This window comes from Malurus melanocephalus, unplaced genomic scaffold (assembly GCF_030028575.1).
Source record: "Malurus melanocephalus ecotype Western Australia unplaced genomic scaffold, MMel_1.1 scaffold_309, whole genome shotgun sequence".
Taxonomy (NCBI): domain Eukaryota; kingdom Metazoa; phylum Chordata; class Aves; order Passeriformes; family Maluridae; genus Malurus; species Malurus melanocephalus.
The window spans coordinates 681353-699130 of NW_026623541.1; the positions used below are offsets into that span (position 1 = coordinate 681353).

General features: G+C 42.6%; 2 protein-coding genes across 2 annotated transcripts in view; both read right to left on the reverse strand.

Moving 5' to 3' along the window:
* The window catches only part of LOC130580033 (C-C chemokine receptor type 1-like), a 10108-nt gene extending 6139 nt beyond the window's left edge, over nt 1-3969 (reverse strand). Inside the window, exon 1 of the mRNA XM_057377286.1 lies at nt 3895-3969. The gene's annotated coding sequence lies outside the window, so the exon portion shown is untranslated. The remainder of the gene's footprint in view (nt 1-3894) is intronic.
* Nucleotides 3970-15653: 11684 nt separating this feature from the next.
* Nucleotides 15654-16709, reverse strand: LOC130580032 (C-C chemokine receptor type 8-like). Its single transcript, XM_057377285.1, has one exon. The coding sequence runs from the start codon at nt 16707-16709 to the stop codon at nt 15654-15656; it is 1056 nt and encodes a 351-aa protein (XP_057233268.1).
* Between the last annotated feature and the right edge of the window lie 1069 nt (nt 16710-17778).

Genomic DNA, 17778 nt, shown 5'->3' on the forward strand with positions numbered 1-17778 from the left:
AAAAAAAAAAACCCAAAAAAACAAGAAAACAAGAGAAAATACAAGGACAAATGCTTGCCATGCACTACCAAGCAGACAGATGCCTTTGAGCAAAGCCTCCTCTGGAAAAACTTCCCTCGTTCCCTCTCCCTAGTTTTATTCCTGAGTGTGATGTTATATGGCACAGAATATCCTTTTAGTCAGTTTGGRTCATCTGTCTCAGCTGTGGTCACAAATCTAAAAAAATGTCACCCCAAGAGCTGCTGGGAAGAAAAATAAGTCCATCCAGTCAGAACAAATTCACCTTTCCACTACCAAAATTGAGCTCTTGCCCTGTGCAATTCACACTGATCCTGGCTAGAAAGGGAGCATGTGCTGTGATTGTTATGTTTACTGTCTCTGACCTGATGGGAAATCTCTCAGCATTTGTATGGGCTAGAAGTCAGATCCTCCTCTTCACTACAAGCACAAAATATTAGAAGTCTTTTCTGAGGTGCTTTTTAGAAAAATCCTTCTATTTTGCTGACAGGCAATGTTAATCAAAAAGAATTCTAGAAAACTGACTTGGCTCAAAAATTCTATTGGAAGTTACTGCTTGCACTTGATTTTATTTATTTTTTTTTCATTTAACTTTAACCATATTTCCCATTTTCATTTTTGTGCAGAAAGAAACATCTTCTGCAAAAGCTGTAGCCCTTGACWAGAAGTCTGGGTTTGGCTCTTAAATTATCTAGGTGTGAATCGCAGAAGTGGGTGTGTTACAGCAAAGAAATCTCCAGGTTAATCTCTGCTCATGTTCTGTTTAAATATAATCTGATCGATTCTGATTTGGGAACTTGTAATTAATTATTTGGTTTATTTCCCTCTTCTTTTTCAGTCCAAAATTACACACGAATATTCAGAAAGTTTTAATTATTTTCATTTTCTGAAATGGATGTGGCCATCAGTGCCCACTGTCCTGACCACACTCCCACTGTTTCTGCATGCACGGGGTAGTTTTGGTTACTAACAGAACTTCTGAATGATTTTTGCAAAAATAGGCAACATGTCCTAAGGCAGGCATATAAGAGGAGAACTTTCTAACATGTCCTKTGTTCTAACCATGTAAAAGTATCTAAATATATGAGCGGTCCAATAAGAGGCTACTGTTGTTTCTCCTTGGAGGACTGGTTAAGTTTTGAGTGCCAAAGAAGCAGACACAGAGAGGTGTGACCAAGCTATGGACCAGATACCTGCACCCTGGAAAAGTGTTCTTGCTAAGAACATYGAGTTACATCTTGGATGGGAGAAAATTTGGTTTGCTGAATACTTGCCACTTTGTGAGCCCAAATAAGCGTAATTTCATTTCTCTGAGTTTTAACAAAGCTGCACGTGTGGCGACATCAGRGAGTCTTGCAATGAGAATGTAGCCCTGAATCATTTCTTTCCAGATTTCTGTACTTTGGCTGCTTTGAGAGAAGCCTCACTACCTCTTGAGCATTAGTTGCTATCTAAAGTGTGTCACTTTAAGCTGGAAAATGTCTAGTTGCTGGTAGGACTATCAGACATTCCCAGGTCCTTCCAGCAAAGCAGCTCCTGAGTCATTACCATGGCTTATTCAGGGTTGATGTTTGTCACAGCTCAGTGAGTCTGCTGTGCTCTAAAGGGGATTTGAACAAAGCTTCCTCTCAGAAACCAAAACATGTAACAACTACAAGTTAGAAGAGCATCTGTGCATGAATGGAGCTCATTCTCTCTGAATGACGTTCCCAAATTTCCAGTCACCTTTCTGCACTTTCGGACAAGATCGAAATATATGAGTGGGTCCCACAGTGCTGCTGCCTCTGCCCTCACTCTCCTCCTTTCACAAATGTCACATGTGGCATACAGAAAAAGAAATTTGCTTAATGCAGTCAGCTTGAGCTGTAGTCAGCTYAAAAGTATGTGTCAGCAGCATCTCGGGCACTTTATGAAGAGAGAGAAGTACAACATGAGCGCTGAGTAATACTGAAACTTAAATAACAAAAAATAATACCACATGTTCTGGTAGCACGCTTTGCAAGAGATGTACCCAGTGTTTCCTGCTAGCAGCTCTATATCTTTCAATTTGACTTTCCAGGAGGAACAAAACTCCAGAGAAATCTGTGTACAGACATCTGCACTTTCTTGGAGAGCAAGCATAACAGTATGAAGTTTTCCTGAGTTGCCAGGAAAGATGAAGGAAAAGATGGAAGTGTAAACTAAWTGTAAGATTCTGAACTGATAGTTTCCCTCAAACGCATCTTTTCATGTGGTAGTGACCACAGGATTTCTTTCTAGGATTTGACTGGGGAAAGAGCCCTTTCCAAAATTAAACCTTGCTTGGGGAACCTCTTCCTCTTTTATAACAGCTGAGCACCAGAAACATTCAGAATTACTTGCCTCCTAACTGATGGGGTTTTTTAAACACTGCAAAACTTTCAAAGAAAAATATATTCTGGGCTGATAAGAACAGGCTTAATTCCCTTTGAGCTCTCAGGATGTGATTGTTTACATTCCCCTTCAAAACCAGAAAGACTGTCTGGCAAAWATTCTGAGCTTTTCTGCAGTTAAATAAAGGTCTCAAGACAAAAGAAGTAGGATGTGATCTTACCTAAACAAATATACAGTAAAAGAATATAATAAGAACTGAAAAAAAGAGCATTCTGAGAAACTAGAGACGTGTACTGACTATCTCCCTTCAAATCATGAGTGTATGTGTAAGTGGGCTCTTCTCTTGTGCAGGCTAAGTTCTGAGCTAGTGTGCCTGTTCAGGGCTTTTTGATTTTGGTTGGGGTTTTTTTCAATATCTGATAAAACATTGAATTCAGAGTAATTCAAGCAGCAGTTGTAGTCACAACTATTCTGAGTATGAACTCAAGTACAAAATGGAAGGCTAATGGTTTGGAGAGGAGATTGGCAGCATATGTCATAGGATCATGTGATGTGCTGTTACTGCTCCAAGGATCTCTACACTGAGAGGTTCAAGCCCACTGCTCTGTTGCTCTCAATTGTTCCAGGCAAATAACATCATGATTCTCCCAGAAGCGCAAAAAATTAGAAAAGAATTCTTAGGTATAGTAGCTTTTTTGCCAATATACAAGTGGCAAGTCTCAGTCATCYGAGCAGAAGAGCTCACCTTTCCTTGTGTGAGTGTAGAAAAATCCCAGTGTAGTATGGGTGATGATTTTTATTCATGTATATATACATGAATATATCATGTATATCATGTGTATATATATCATTCATTCATGATGATTTTTATTCCTCATTAACAAAAATTGCAAATTTTTGTTCCCTCAGAACATGACTGGGGATAAAACCAATATCTCATTAAATATAGCTGAAATATGGAGTACAKATTTTCTGATGTGGTGACTCAGAGACATCACATTAAAAAGAGGACCCAATCCCAAATATCCCTTTAAAACCTGATAATGAAATAATGCATTTAACTGATTAAATGCTTGAATAATACAGAGAAATGATGTGATAGGACAGAGATGGAGAACACCTGTCAACTGCATCTGACAAAGCAAGATGTGACTTAGATATGTAAAGTTCAGGTGTGAAGTGTGAAGGATTTCATGTCTGACCAATTTTTATTCTCAGCAGAATGCAACTTCAAACTATTGATCTCCTGGAACTGCTTCAAAATCAAGACCCAGTAAGTTTCTGATATAAAAAACATTATCATTTTCCACATCAATTGTCCAGTTTAATTCTCTACTTTCACACTTAGCCATATCCCAAGCTGTAAGCTAATTACAARACCCAGTTGTTCCTAAAGATACCATCTCTGCTTCAATGTCAGCTCTGCTGCTGCTGTTATTAGGCCCATATTCTCCCTCCTTAGTGAATCTCTCTCCTACATACCCACATTTAGATGTAAAGATAAGGAAAAAATCAGCTACTCACTGTTTCATCAAGCTGGTCTAACAGAGGGTTCTTCTTCTTAGTGAGTGAAGATATATCTGAAAATAGGAAACAGCACTTCCTGTGATATATTGCAAAATGAGGGTAAGTTTCTYCTTCTCTGAAAAAGCTTGGTTTCCAGGCTGAGGTCAGAACTGGTGGATGAACACTTTATGGGTTCCTTCTTRTTCTGCTCCAGCTGGAACTGGAGCYGTCATTTTCTGAACTACYCCATCTCTAAAAGGTTCATACTGGCTGCTTAAATTCAATAAAATCCCATTCTCAGGTAAATAAGTATTTCTACCTGCTCTTAAAACTTCTAATCTCAATTTACTCGCTTCCAGTTTGAGTCCTTTCCACCTTGTCCTGTCACTTCATGCCTTTGTAAAAAGTCCMTCTCCCTTCTTTCTTGAAGGCCCCACTTCAAGTACAGGAARGCTGCAATTAGGTCACCCTGAAGCCTTCTCTTTTCCAGGCTGAACAAACCCAATTTCCTCAGCCTTTCCTCCCAAAAAATGTGTTCYATCCCTCTGACCATCTTGGTGGCCTTCTCTGGAATCGCTCAAACAGATCCCTGYCCTTCCTGTGCTGTGGACCCCAGAGCTGGATACAGCACTGCAGGTGGGRTCTCACCAGAGTRCAGGAGCAGAATCCCCTCCCTTGCCCTGCTGCCCACACTGCTTTGGATGCAGCCCAGGATGYATTTGGCTTTGTGGGCTGTGAGTGCACATTGYTGGATCATGTGCAGCCTCTCATCCACCAGTACCCCCAAGTCCTTCTCCCCAGAGCTGTTTTCCATCTGTTCATCCTGCAGTCCGTGATGCCAGCAGCTTCCCTGACCCATGTGCAGCACCCTGCACTTGGTCCTGTTAAACCTCTTGAGACTCCTGTGGTCYCACTSCTCAAGTTTGTCCAGGYCCCCCGGATGGCACCCCATCCTTCAGGAATGCCAACAGCCCCACTCAGCTTTATGTCATCTGCAAAATGCTGAGGGTGCACTCGACCCCTTTGTCATTAATGAAGTTATTAAATAGCACCTGGTCCCAGTACAAACCTCAGAGGGACACTGTTTGTCACTGATGTCATTGGGACTCCGAGCCATTGACAGCTTCCCTCTGGATAGGATGGTCCAACCACTTACTAATCTGTGTAACAGTTCARCCATTGAATCCATCTCTCTCCAGCTTAGAGAGAAGGATGTTGTGGGKGACTGTCCCAAAGTCCAGGTGAACAACACCCACAGCCCTTCCCTTGTCCACTGCTGCAGTCACTCCATCACAGGAGGCCACTGTGTTGGTCAGGCAGGACTTGCCTTTGGTAAAGCCATCCTGGCTGTCTCGAATCATCTCCCTATCCTCCATGTGCCTTAGCACAGCTTCCAGGAGGATCTATTCTGTGATTTTCCCAGGCACAGAGGAGAGGCTGAGGCTGACTGTTCCAAGGGTCTTTCTTCCTACTCTTTTTAAAGATAGGTACAATGTTTCCCTTTTTCCAGGCACCTGGGACTTCACCTGACGGCCGTGACTTCTCAGGTATCATGGAGAGGGGCTTGGCAACTACGTCAACCAATTGCCTCAGGACTCTGCRAGGCATCTCACTGGGTCCCACAGATCATTATAAAACAGGACTGATGAATAATAGGGTCACTTCTCTGCTCTCTATGGAGACTTTTTCAACTTTATAGCAAAGCTACATTCTTCAAATTTGCACTCTTTTGGCAGCAGCTCTTGACCATTCTAAGACTGCAGGATGTTTTCCTACAGTATTCCTAAAAAGCTGTAAGACTGGCTTGTGTTACAATAATAGCTGGTTTTTTTTCACTTCCTAAAGAATGTATGTGGAGTTTCAATAAACTCAGGGATATCTAACCTCATCACACGTTTTACAGGAAGCAGAAAAGAGAATCATAAAGCTGTTTCAGAAAGTGTGCCTAAACACTGTTTAGGAAGAGGGGTGTGATGGCTGAAATCACATAAGGAAAGGGGTTGTGTAGATTTTTCTCTRAGTATAGAGAGAAAATCATTGAAATTTGTCAAGCCTGAGCAGAAAATGCCTTCCCTACAATGACACAGTGGATAACAGGGGGACCCAAGCCACATATTCATTCTATACCATCCCCTTCTGAGTTGCTGTCTGAATTTGAATGTATTTCACYGCTCAGGGTATCTGTACATTCAATGTAGAGGCTGCTAGTTCAGAAGTCTTGGTTGCATATTTCATCTTTTGTGAACTACTATGTCTGGTGAAGAAATGGATGGGCTTTCAGGATCAAAAATCCTGCCTAAAGCACTTCATTTTAATTGTCCCTTGAAAAAGAAGTGTGTCACTTGGACAAGGGGCTTATCTCCGCCCTCAAGAGAGAAACCCCTTTGGAATCCATTGTCCAGGGTCTTCATAAATCTTCTGGGAGTACCAGTGGTCATCATTGACCTCTTCTCTCCCTGTCTGGTAAAACTGGAGCTTCCTTCTGCCTTGCTCAGGTTCTTTCTGGTGTCACCAAACTCCCRACCAGTTCTAGGAAAGATTACAGGAGAAGTCTTCCTTGGAAGAGCTACATGCTATTTTCATGACCTGGGGGGGTAAATAGCAGTTTTAAGTTTGGCCTACTGGGTTTGATGGATTTTTGTGGTGGTGAATGACTCCTGACTAACCACTGTGTCCTACCTTGAGGAAGAATGCAGTTTTGCACACGTTGCTTGGGAAGAATTTTAATACTTTGTGCCTCCAATGTGGATGACTTGTTTGAAGACAAGTGGACAGTGTTTTCAGGCTGCCTGAGCCCCAATTGCTCTTTGAAAATCAGGAATGGTCTCTTTCCAAAATAGTAATGCAAATAATCTGAAGTTGTGTCAAAAAGTTTGAGCAAGATTAAAATACAGGAGAAAAAAAAAGGACATATTCAAGGGAAAAGAAACATTTCATATTAGGCACTAAATTTTAGGCACCAGTAACTACATTTTGAACCATAGCTAAATTATTATAATATTATAGAAGATAGAGACTGTTACAAAGGGCAGAACTTCCTGAAAATGCCTTTTTCAGGAACGTTGGGAAACTGAAGAAATTCAGGGAAAAGAAAGTGTGGTCATCGGTCTAGAAAGCATGGCCTTTGAGACATGATTGGGAAAAGACTAGATGATCTCTGGAAAGCTCTCTCAGACTTAATTTCCATTATTTTACTCATAGTATCTTTCCTGTATGGGTTTAATGGGCTTAATAAACATTAACTAATCCCTACAACTGCCTAGGAAAGAGAAGCAGAAGAAGCAGTGGGAGAAAAGGCTCCCAAAGCCAGAGACATTGCCAGGAGAAGATTGCTTGAGCTATAACATTAGATTCTCCAGATAAAAGTAGAACAAACAGTAAGAATACAGTACATAAACTTCACAACACTAATCCATTGAAATCCTATAAACAGGGAAGTGCTTTTTGACTGTACCAAAGGGAAGAATCAAAAAAGAACAAAAAATTTCTGCAACMAAACTGTCTTACTTCATCTGGGGCTTTCTACGAGCTGTCACAACAGTTCCACTCAGAGAACTGAAGCAAGGGAATCAAACCATGATGTGCTACCTACCATGGCACAGAAGCAAAACTRGAAAGCCTATCCTCCTCTTCCCCTACATCCTCATACCCATACAGGTGCCCTAAAACTGTGTTTTAGGAGGAGTAGGAAGATGCATAGAAGTAAAACAGGTTTCTATTGATGACTTGTGAAAGTTGCTTCATTAGCTGCTCAGGTGTCCTCACAGGATTTCCTCACAGGATTTCCTCACAGCTTTAGGGTGCTTCAGAGAGCCTTGGAGGAGTGAGACTTGACAGCTGAGATGCAAGTAAACTGGGAGTCCTACGTATTCTTGGGATACTCTGCATTGTTCACAGAAGAACTACACAAGGATATATCAGTGCAATCTACCCTTCATGTTAACCTGTCTGTGCAAACACCATGGTGCTCAGTACACCATCACAATGCTTGGTTCCATCTGCAGAAGGCCCCCTCCATCTGAGGGACTGGTTATTTGGGATTCTCTTTATTGCACTTCACTACAGTGCAGGACCAGCCCTGCTTAAGGCACACTGCCCAGGCCCTCCTGGGACTGTCGAATTTTGCTTTTCCCTCATGACCATGACTCTAGCTCTGTCAGGGTAATATCTGAGTCCTTCACAGATATTCCCGTATCTGCCTTCTTACCACATTTATGAGATGAAGCAATACAATTATGCCCATTTTGCAAGCATCCAYTAATTTGTGGAACCTGGTTTGCAAACCGTTTTTCTCCAAAGTAAACTACTGTGCTGGAGCAGGGCTCTCATGTGTTGTAGCTGTTGGTTCTTGCTCTTCACACTGACTCTTGGAACATGAGGAGCACCATGGCAGAGGCCATATCTGAAAATCTCAGTGCAAGTGGAAAAGGAATTTACGTGCTAGAATTAGTCACTTTAGGGTGGGCAGGATAAAAACAGCTCTAAGTGTCTAACTCCCTTGAGGAAATTTGTGCCTGTCCTGTGATAAGCTTGCAGATCCCAGTAGTGTTTGTGGCACAGGAGTTGGCAATGCAAGTCTTCCCTGATTTTGCTTCTCAGGTCTCTGCAGRACTGCTCAGTGAAACTGAACMAAAAGACACAAATGGCTCCAGATGGTTTTCATTCTGCTCAGAGATTGGCCTCGCACTCCTGTGAACCTACCCAGTGCAGCCTGCTGTGTTTCTGAGAGCTCTCCATGGAGAGTCCAGCAGCCTGAAGCTGGTTTGGTAGCCACACTAGGCCAACTTGCAAGCAATAATGAATCTGATCTTAGTCACCTTCTGACAAGTATTGTTTACAGGGTGGAGACACCACTTCCTCTGTAACTTCTAGAGAGAAAATGGAAGAAAACACAGGGCTTCAGATAAGTCATCAAAACCTTTTTCACAATCCACAGCAAACTAACCACACACAGATTCTGTGGTACTACAGACTTCAAACTCTTCTCCATCCTCAGCAAAAGAGGATCACTGTGGTACTWTCTGTACTGTGGTGCACTAAACTTTATTGCACCCTCTTTCTATTTTCATTTTAAGGCAGTACTAATTGCTGTCTCATAATGGGAATGGAAGAGCTAGCTTACAGCTTTGTCACAAGGGGGATGTTTTACACCKACTCTGTTGTGGCTGTGGATAGGCTGCTTGTGTCACTGCACAAAACATTATCAATGTTAGCAAAAGAGTTAGGAAGCCAAGTCCATCTATATTTGTGAAGCTTTCAGATCACATTGCAGTAGTTGTTTTATTCTGCTACATTTAGCACATGCAAACTAGTTTGTCATTCTTCTTGGAAGAGATGGTGTAACTGTTAAGATGAAAGCAAGCCACAAGTAAGTGATAAAAATAGCTTCAACTAAAAARCGAGAGAATTCAAAGGAAAGCTGGTACTTCTGCCTAAGTTGTACTAAAGTATGATGAGACAAAGGTCTACATAAAGACTTACACAAATCTTAGCAAAAAAACCTGTATTTTTGTTGCCTGAAGTGCACTTGGTTTCACCTGAAATCTCAAAACCAAACTATCACTSTTTGGTGAATTAACCTGTTTCGCGTGTTTGCTTGGGGAATTAACCTTGTACACTGGTGCTTCATTTTACAAGACTTTCTCAAATCATGGTATGTTTTCAATACTGTTGAATATTGAAGAAKTTCACTGTCTATTATTGTTTTTCACACTGTCCTTTTCTTGTCTCCTGTTTGTTCATTTGTTAAATCCATTAAACGTGACYACCACTGGCACTTCCAGCTTCTCTCCCTCTACACATTCCACTGAAAAGACTGCCAGGGAAGCCTAAGTCCCCCAAGCCTGTGGATTTTTAATCCGAAATCAGGGATTATCTCCTGAGGTATAACCTAACATTTTCTCRGCCTGAGAAAGAAGCTTTAAACAATTAGGGCCAAAATCTCTGGACATCAGCTGCAACCTGGAGAAGCTGTGTCAGACAGCTGTGACAAATGAAAACAGTTTGTCACCGAGCTTGAGGTTTAGTGTGAAGGAAGAGAACAGGATGACCCACTAGAGGGAGAGGCAGACTGACCAGCKGACACTGGAGTGCACTGGGATGGATGAGGGGACACCTGATTATCTTCTCCAGGTCAAGAGAAGGAAAGGGATCGCTGACACAGAGAGAGAGCAGTTGGGCACAGAAGTCATCTTAGGGTCACCAGGGCGGTGAGCAGACCTCCAAGATTTTTGGGTTCTTAAAGAAAGTTAAAGTTAGGCGTGCTTCAGAACTTAGTGGCATTATGAGGTCATTTCAGCAGAAATTGCAAACCACAGAGAGTTTTGTATCTCACTTCTAGGTTAATTTATTAACACATTTGGGGTTGGCACTGGATAATATATGTTGCTTATAATGTATTTATAATCAAGAAGAGCAAACTCACAAAAGTTATGGGACAGAAGATTCTGTGAGGTGTGTTTCTGTAGCATAGATTCCAGTGTAAGGACTGCAAACAGTTGTASYGTGTRGCCAMAAATGAGCAAAGCCATTGATTTGGWCTATTTCAACTATCCTTCTTYATAGCTTGAGYTTAAAYAAGMGARGGAGRTAAGAGATACTTCTTACCTGGATCTTTTAATTCTGATGTCAAGCCCTGAGAATTATTATGGAAATTCCCAATGAGTACTGTGTTCTGCCTTACTGAATTCAGTAGTGGCTCTCCTACATGTGACAGAACCTGGCTTTAAACTGATTATCATACACACACCTGTGAAATCTCAGGCTTTCAGGGTGAGGCACATTCACTCTCTCACTCCTGTTTTGGGTTTCCCCAAAGGGCTTCTGTACCTCATAAATTTACAATGCCACAACCCAGCCTGTCTACCAAGGTGTTCAGTGCTGCCTGGCTGACCTCATCCATGGGATAAATGTTATGCTCACAATGGGCAGAAAGTAAACACTTTTTGCATTAACCACATGGTTTATTTTTAGTGTAACTGAAATTTTTAGCTGAACTGTCATCCAACAATCCTTTTTAGTCCAGATCCAAATATCTCAGAAAAAAATAAGGAAGATGAGAGGGGAAAATAACAAAGACATGACTATTTCTGAGCAGAAGCAACAATAAAATATGATACTACTACTACTACTGCTACTACTACTGCTACTACTACTACTACTACTACTACTACTACTACTACTACTACTACGTGATCCAGAACAATAAATAGTTAAATTTGTTCAACCAGCCAGTCCCTCATGAAATAGTCCCTCTATACCTCTTGCTCTTTCCCTACTTCTCGAGGCCTCTGCTGTCACAGTCAGGCTGTATTTCTCTGTGTTACAGCATCATGTTAGAGTCACGTCAGAAAGAATAACTACTTTTTACTACTATCTGTATAAAATCTGTGGCTGTGCCACAAAAGGTAAACAAAAGTAGGACAARCTAAATATAGACACCGACATAGAAGAGCTGCTGTTACAGCTAAACCCAGCAAAAATAAATATTCATGCAGGTCAGAATGGGTTCAGACAAAGTCAGGCTGSCAAACCTCAGCCCTGAGGCCTTGCATGCTCAGCACAGAGTCAGTGACATGGTGACAGCAATACCAGCTCCATATTTCTGTGTCACAAGGCTGCAGAAGGCATTCAGGAAACAGAGCCTCTGCTTACAGAGTTACAAAACTGTTCCCCTTATCAGATTCCCTGTAACAAGAGGTAACTTTCAGGGAAAATACCAGGAAGGTAATTTATTTCAAGAAATGTTCATATTTTTGAGCTGGAGATAGGCTAGAAGAATTCAGCAGCTTCTCTTTCACTCACCAGCTTTCCACACAAGGCAGCTTTGCTCAACGCCAGCTTTTGACAGCCAGCAGCCTGACAGGTTATATGGAGGAGCAAAGAGGTGTGCTGTAAGGAAAGGATTACAGACAAAGGAACAGACTTATTCTCCAGCATGTTTCCACCAGAAAAGAAWTCATGGTGCTAGAGACTTCTGAAACATGGGAAGTAGTCCTTGGGAAGTCTGTGCTAAGGGAAGTGATCCAGAGAAAAAAAGTGGCAAGGAAACTGAAAGATCAAAAGTATATTACAGYGGGTTGAAATTTCTAAGTTGGAGGGGTCTAAAGCAGCTCCTGGAATTAAGAGCAGTGCCAAGCAAAGCTTCATGTTTGCCCCTTCTTCCARGAGAGGAAATGATCTTGCACTTCACAATTTCATCTTCTACTATACAACAGCTGTTATGAACATTTTTTTCCATGTTCTATTTACACAAGCTATGCTTGGTTTCGTCACAAATATTCCATCCCATCTGCAAACTTGGAGAATCCTTCCTATCTCCCATGCCCCTACTGTAACAGACTACCCATATCCATGCTCCTGAATTGCTGGAATCTCTGTTGCAGGATTTCTGTCAACGTTTCAAGAGATGGTTTCTATGGGTTGATTCTCACTTGTCACACTGCTTAAGCACCTTAAATAAGAGCTAGTGAGAGAACTTAGAAAGGATTGGATAAGTGAAAATCCAGTATTTAGTCAGGAATCAATCTGGTTTTTCTCTCTGGAAGTGGAGGAAGCAATGAAGAGTCGATGTTTTCTGCAGCTTCTGTGGGTTGTCTTCCTTGTCCTTCTGTCACTGTTCCCGTTAGGAGGGCATTGTCCCTTAGCTGGATCACAGACCTCCACACCTGCAAAATGCCAAGGGAAAATCCAGAACAAGCCAGCATTTCTCCCTGCTCTCACACCAGGTGCTTTTCCTTACAAAGTGAGGGGAGCTTCATGGAGTCAAAGACACAGAGGACAAGAGTGTGCACAACCTCCCAGTACTGTTCCTGAGAAAGCATCACTTCACCTTCAGGAACTTTTCTTCCTGCAGAAAGATTTTCTATGTTCACTTTTTTAATCTCCCAGAAGCCCTCATCACATCTGATTTCTCATGCCCCTATCCTGGGGGGCCAAATGGAGGGTGTCTAAAAGTCAGTCTCACATCTTCTTACGTTTGGGCAGTCCCATGGTAAGTCAGGAGTGCTGAGGAACACTATGAAAGCTCTGGAGAAAAGTCAGGAAGAATCACCAACAGCACCACAATTTACATTATGATTTTGCTTTTCTAACTCTCACAGGTCTCCTTAGCATTGTTTTACACAGTATTACTATACTCATTTATTTTAGAGCTCTAGGAGGTGTTTTTGAGGATGCACATGTTTGGGTGTTTTGAGGCCTCAGAGTAGAGCAAAGGTCGGACTTTYCTGTCACAGTGTCACAGGCATCATGCTACAAAACAGCAGAGAAACATGAAACAGGCAAGTGGAATACCATGAAACATGTTAGATGAAAAACAATAGCTAGAAAGTTTGAGCCCTTCAGGACACACATACTTCAGAACTCAGTAAGGAAGTGTTACTAAATGTGAAAAATGGTACTTAGTAGTTTAMCTGGCAATTTGGTATCAATGGTTTCAATACAGCTTGGTCTCTGGAGAAAAAACAATTGCTTTAGGTGTGCAACAGCTCATTAGATCCGTTCCACAAACAAATAATTTTCTTATTCCGTCCTTTTGTGAATAGTGATCAACTTTCCACTAATTTAGTTGAACAAAATTGAGCTATATATTTTGGCATATATATATTCACAGTACCACACTGAGCCCCAGGAAATCCAGGTGACACCAGACCTGAAGGTTCCTTGATGCTTTTGCCGTGGTATTCACAGCTGACAACATCTCAGGAAACTAATTAATTTGGTTRTGAGTAGATTCTAAAATTTCTGTTACCAATTTTACCGTGTGTTTCAGGACCCTTGAAATTGAGGAAACAGTGCATCTGCTAGCTGATTTATTCCAAGATTATTATACCTGCAGCAAAATGTAGATTCTTGTTGACAAGTTTCTGCCTAAAAAATAATATATAATTGAAGAAATGGCACTACCATCTCCTTATTATTTTCCTGTGAATGTAGTGCTCTTATCTGAAACTCTTTCACTACAGAGAAGTGCAAAAATTTTGAACATTGCTTAGTGTCTACATGGATTCTTTGTGCACCTTATAAGAATAGCATAAAGTCTTGGTTTAAAACCATTAAAAACAAAATTTCATGTTTGGAGGAGAGAAACAATGCTTCTGGGTGCTCTGCTGTGTACGAGTACTTGGGGTGATGCTGGGTGTATTTATGTCTCTCTTCTGGTGGTTCTTACAATAAAAGGGGCAAAATAGCTACATATATTATTCCTTTTTGCAACAACATTATACATCCTGCTTCAGGGAAAAGTGTCCTAAGGATATGTGGTCTTGGTCTGTAAGAGATTGCCTTTGCTTGGGCAAAGGATGTGGGGCTTGGATTCTTCAGTACCAGTCTTTCAAACACAGCGGAAGATGAGGAGAAGGAGGTAAAAACTCTGCACTGAGCCCAGCAAAGTCTTTTTTTCCTCCTTGGTTRAGGCTTCATGTATCATTTGGGTTAAATTCTGCTATTACACACACACACATGCACATACACACATGCACAGAGAACATTATTTCAGTAGAAGCTGGAAAAAAAAAATAGAAACCAGAGTTTGACCCTTGCCTTGTAACCCAGAGAGAATCCTAGTCTACTGCTGAAATCATTGCCAAATTCATGATATACAAGTCTCTTTGGGACATTCTATGTTCACCTTGCATTATTTCATGTTGGTATCAGAAAGAATTGTGCATGTTTGGGGCATATATTGGTGTGTATCACTTTGAATGAAAGCACAGCCTGTAAAGGGGCACGAGCTTTGAAAAATTACAGTGCTTCTGTCCATCTTCCCTTTTTGAAATTTGAAATTCAGCTCAAGAGCTTCAGGGTGCTTCCCAATTCTCCATTACCAGATGCATTTTATGTGATACCACTCAAAAATAAGCAAACCCATTGTTTCCTTACTCTAATCAAGGCTTGTGAATTGTCAGACGATCTTTCAAGAACAAAGACAAAAAAAGGTGCAGCTAATGTTTATTCAAAAATGCATTTCTAAAATGGCAGAAAATAAGGACATATGGAATAAAAGATGGAGCCTACTTTGCTACARGCTGTTYTGTGCTGGACACATTTAGCAGTGAGTGCTGGAGGTGCAGAGTYGRAGGTCCCACAGCTCCAGAGGTGATRMAGACAYCCCATCTGCTCAGAGGACRTKTTCAAGTGCATGACCCTCCACGAGTGACCAGKGCAGGGGACACCCGGAGCCATTGCTTTGTTATTTTTGGAAGGATCATTRCCAAAGTCTGCTTTKTGTGGCAGCAGCTCCAAGGACCCCCTGGGACCCTCCCACAACAAAACAACAGGGTCCTGAGCTGAGGGGCCTTTTAACTGGGAGCTGAGGTAAAGGGAAATGGTGACAGCATTAGAGGTGATTCCCTCTTCAWAATGTGAAGCAATCCCATGCCTGTCCACTTCCCCACTTCCCATAGGGGTGTCTCACTCATGTCCCAAGGGTTGTAGGAATTCAGCTTCCACAAGGCAGAGCATACTCGAGGGTGAGGCAGAAGTTATGCTTTCATCAGAGGAGAAAATAGATACTAGAAGAAGCACYCTGCTTGCTGAAATATATTAAAAGAGTTCTAAAAATGTAATTAAAAATTATTCTGTCGCATTGTATGGTCACCATTTTACAAATGCACTGGGAAATCAGTGTCACAACCGCTTATGTGGCAGCTCACAGCATGTCCCAACAGGAGACACCGGCACACCATGTCCCCATAGTACACATATGGTACAACCCCCAGGGCCACAGTAGATCTTTGGCTGGCCCCTCACATGGACAGAAGGCAGCTCGGGTGGGCTCACAGGATCCCTGCACTGTCAGAGCAGCCGGAGAGCTGGGTGGGTGCCGAAAATGACTGTCCTGCCACAGCACCTCCGGCAGGGCTGGAGAGGGCACGGCYGCAGGACTGGAGGAGTCCTTTCAGATGGGCCTTGAAGGTGACGCCTGCGAAGGCGTAGATGATGGGGTTCAGGCAGCAGTGGATGAAGGAGATGGTTTCTGTCAGCTGCAGCGCCAGCGCTATCTGGGAGCTCGCCTCGCAGTCATTGATGATGTGCAGGCTCTGCAGAGAGTCCAGGAACAGAGCAATGTTGAACGGAGTCCAGAAGAGGAAGAAAACGATGACGATGATGAAGATCATCTTGATCGCTTTGACCTTGTTCCGGTTTTTGCATTTTTGCAGGTTTTTCAGTATCTGAGTGTAGCAGAAAACCAGGATGCTGAAGGGAATCAAGAGGCCCAAGATATTGGCTGCAAACTGAGAAGCAACCTTCCAGGAATTGTCACCTGGGGGGTACRTGGGGACACACTGCACAGCCTGCTCGATCTCCAGCTCCTGGCTGAACACGATGTTGGGGACAGAAGCCAAGACAGCCACCAGCCACAGGATCATGCTGATAATTGTGCCACAARTGGCCGTCCGTATCCTCATGGCATAGACAGCGTGGACAATTGCAATGTACCTGTCCACGCTCATGAGGGTTATAAAGAAAATGCTGCTGTAAAAACCTGTGTAGTAAATGCCAGACATTATCTTGCACATGGCGTTGCCAAAAACCCACTGGTCAGAAGCGTAGTGGGCTTGGAAAGGGAGAGGCACAACAAAGAGGAGATCAGAGGCTGCGAGGTTCAGCAGGCAGATGTCAGTCATTGTTGTCAGCCTTTTCCTGGTCAGGAGAACCCAAAGGACCAAGGAGTTTCCCAGGAGGCAGAACACAAACACGAGGCAGTAAAGAATTGGCAGAAAGAGGGATTTAAACCTGCGAAAGYTGTTTCCCTCGTTGCACGGAGCAGTGTTTTCATCGTATCCGTAGTCATATTCTGTTGTGCCAAGGAATGGACTGGTGGGATTCATCTCAGATACCTGTGCAGGAAAGAGAAAGGGTTAAAAATGTCTGGCTGTCCTGGCATAGCGCTTCAATGGTGGCTTCTCCATCTGTCTGTGTTCTGGCCTCCAGGCAGAGAGGCACTACAAAATGCAGGCTTGGTCTCACTGGGTGGACAAGAGCAGCTGTATCACCCAAAGATCTGCCCTGCAGAGTGCTGATTGTTCCTAAACCTGTGTAAGTATGAGCCCTGGGATGCTCTCTGCTATCCTGAAACTGCTTCAGTGCCAGTGGATCAGCCCCTCATCATTACCAYGACAGGGAAAAATTCATGTCTCTGAATAGTCATAATATAAAAAAGGTACAAATACTGCATCTGATCTAAGGATCTCAATTTTCTTGTACTTCCTGGAGCAGGGAAGCTTTTTGCCTGTAGCATAAAGACCTTGTAAAAGTGKTTTGCCTGAAGAAGCCGTCACCCAGCAGCACAACTGCATTTTTAGCAGAGGTGATCGGGGCTGGGTACTGGCACAGAGATGTGCAGAGAGAGGTACGCAAGCTACTTCTCCATGGGTGCGTCCAGGATTGCACACAAAAAACTGCAGCAAAAGCAGCTCACAGGGCTGCACAGCAGCACTCAGTGCCAAGCTCTGGGCTGCCACCCATCTCCAGGGCAGCTGGTGAGCATCTGGGCTGCACCATTGCAACACAGCAGTTCAGTGCTGCTGCCTCTTCTGTCCAACTTCAGTTTTCTGCTGTAGAGAAAACCAAAACATTAGTTGGGGTTTTCCTCTTTCTCATTTCTAAAGAATTGCAGTGAAGGCAGCCTTGAAATAGTAAAATAATCTGACCTGCTCTCCAAAAGTGAGTCAGTGCTTTAGCCACCTTCTTTATCATTTCAGATGTCAGTTTATGACTCCTATAAAACTGGATCAGGTTTCCAGACTTGAGTGTTCACATTTTAAGAAGTAATGACTCTTTCAAAAGGGTTTGGTATGTCACTGCTAAGACATTTGAAAGTTTATGCTGTGCTGCCCCTATGCTGCASCTGCTTACAGCTTGGCCACATCTTGAAAGAAAACTTGTCAAAGGCACAGT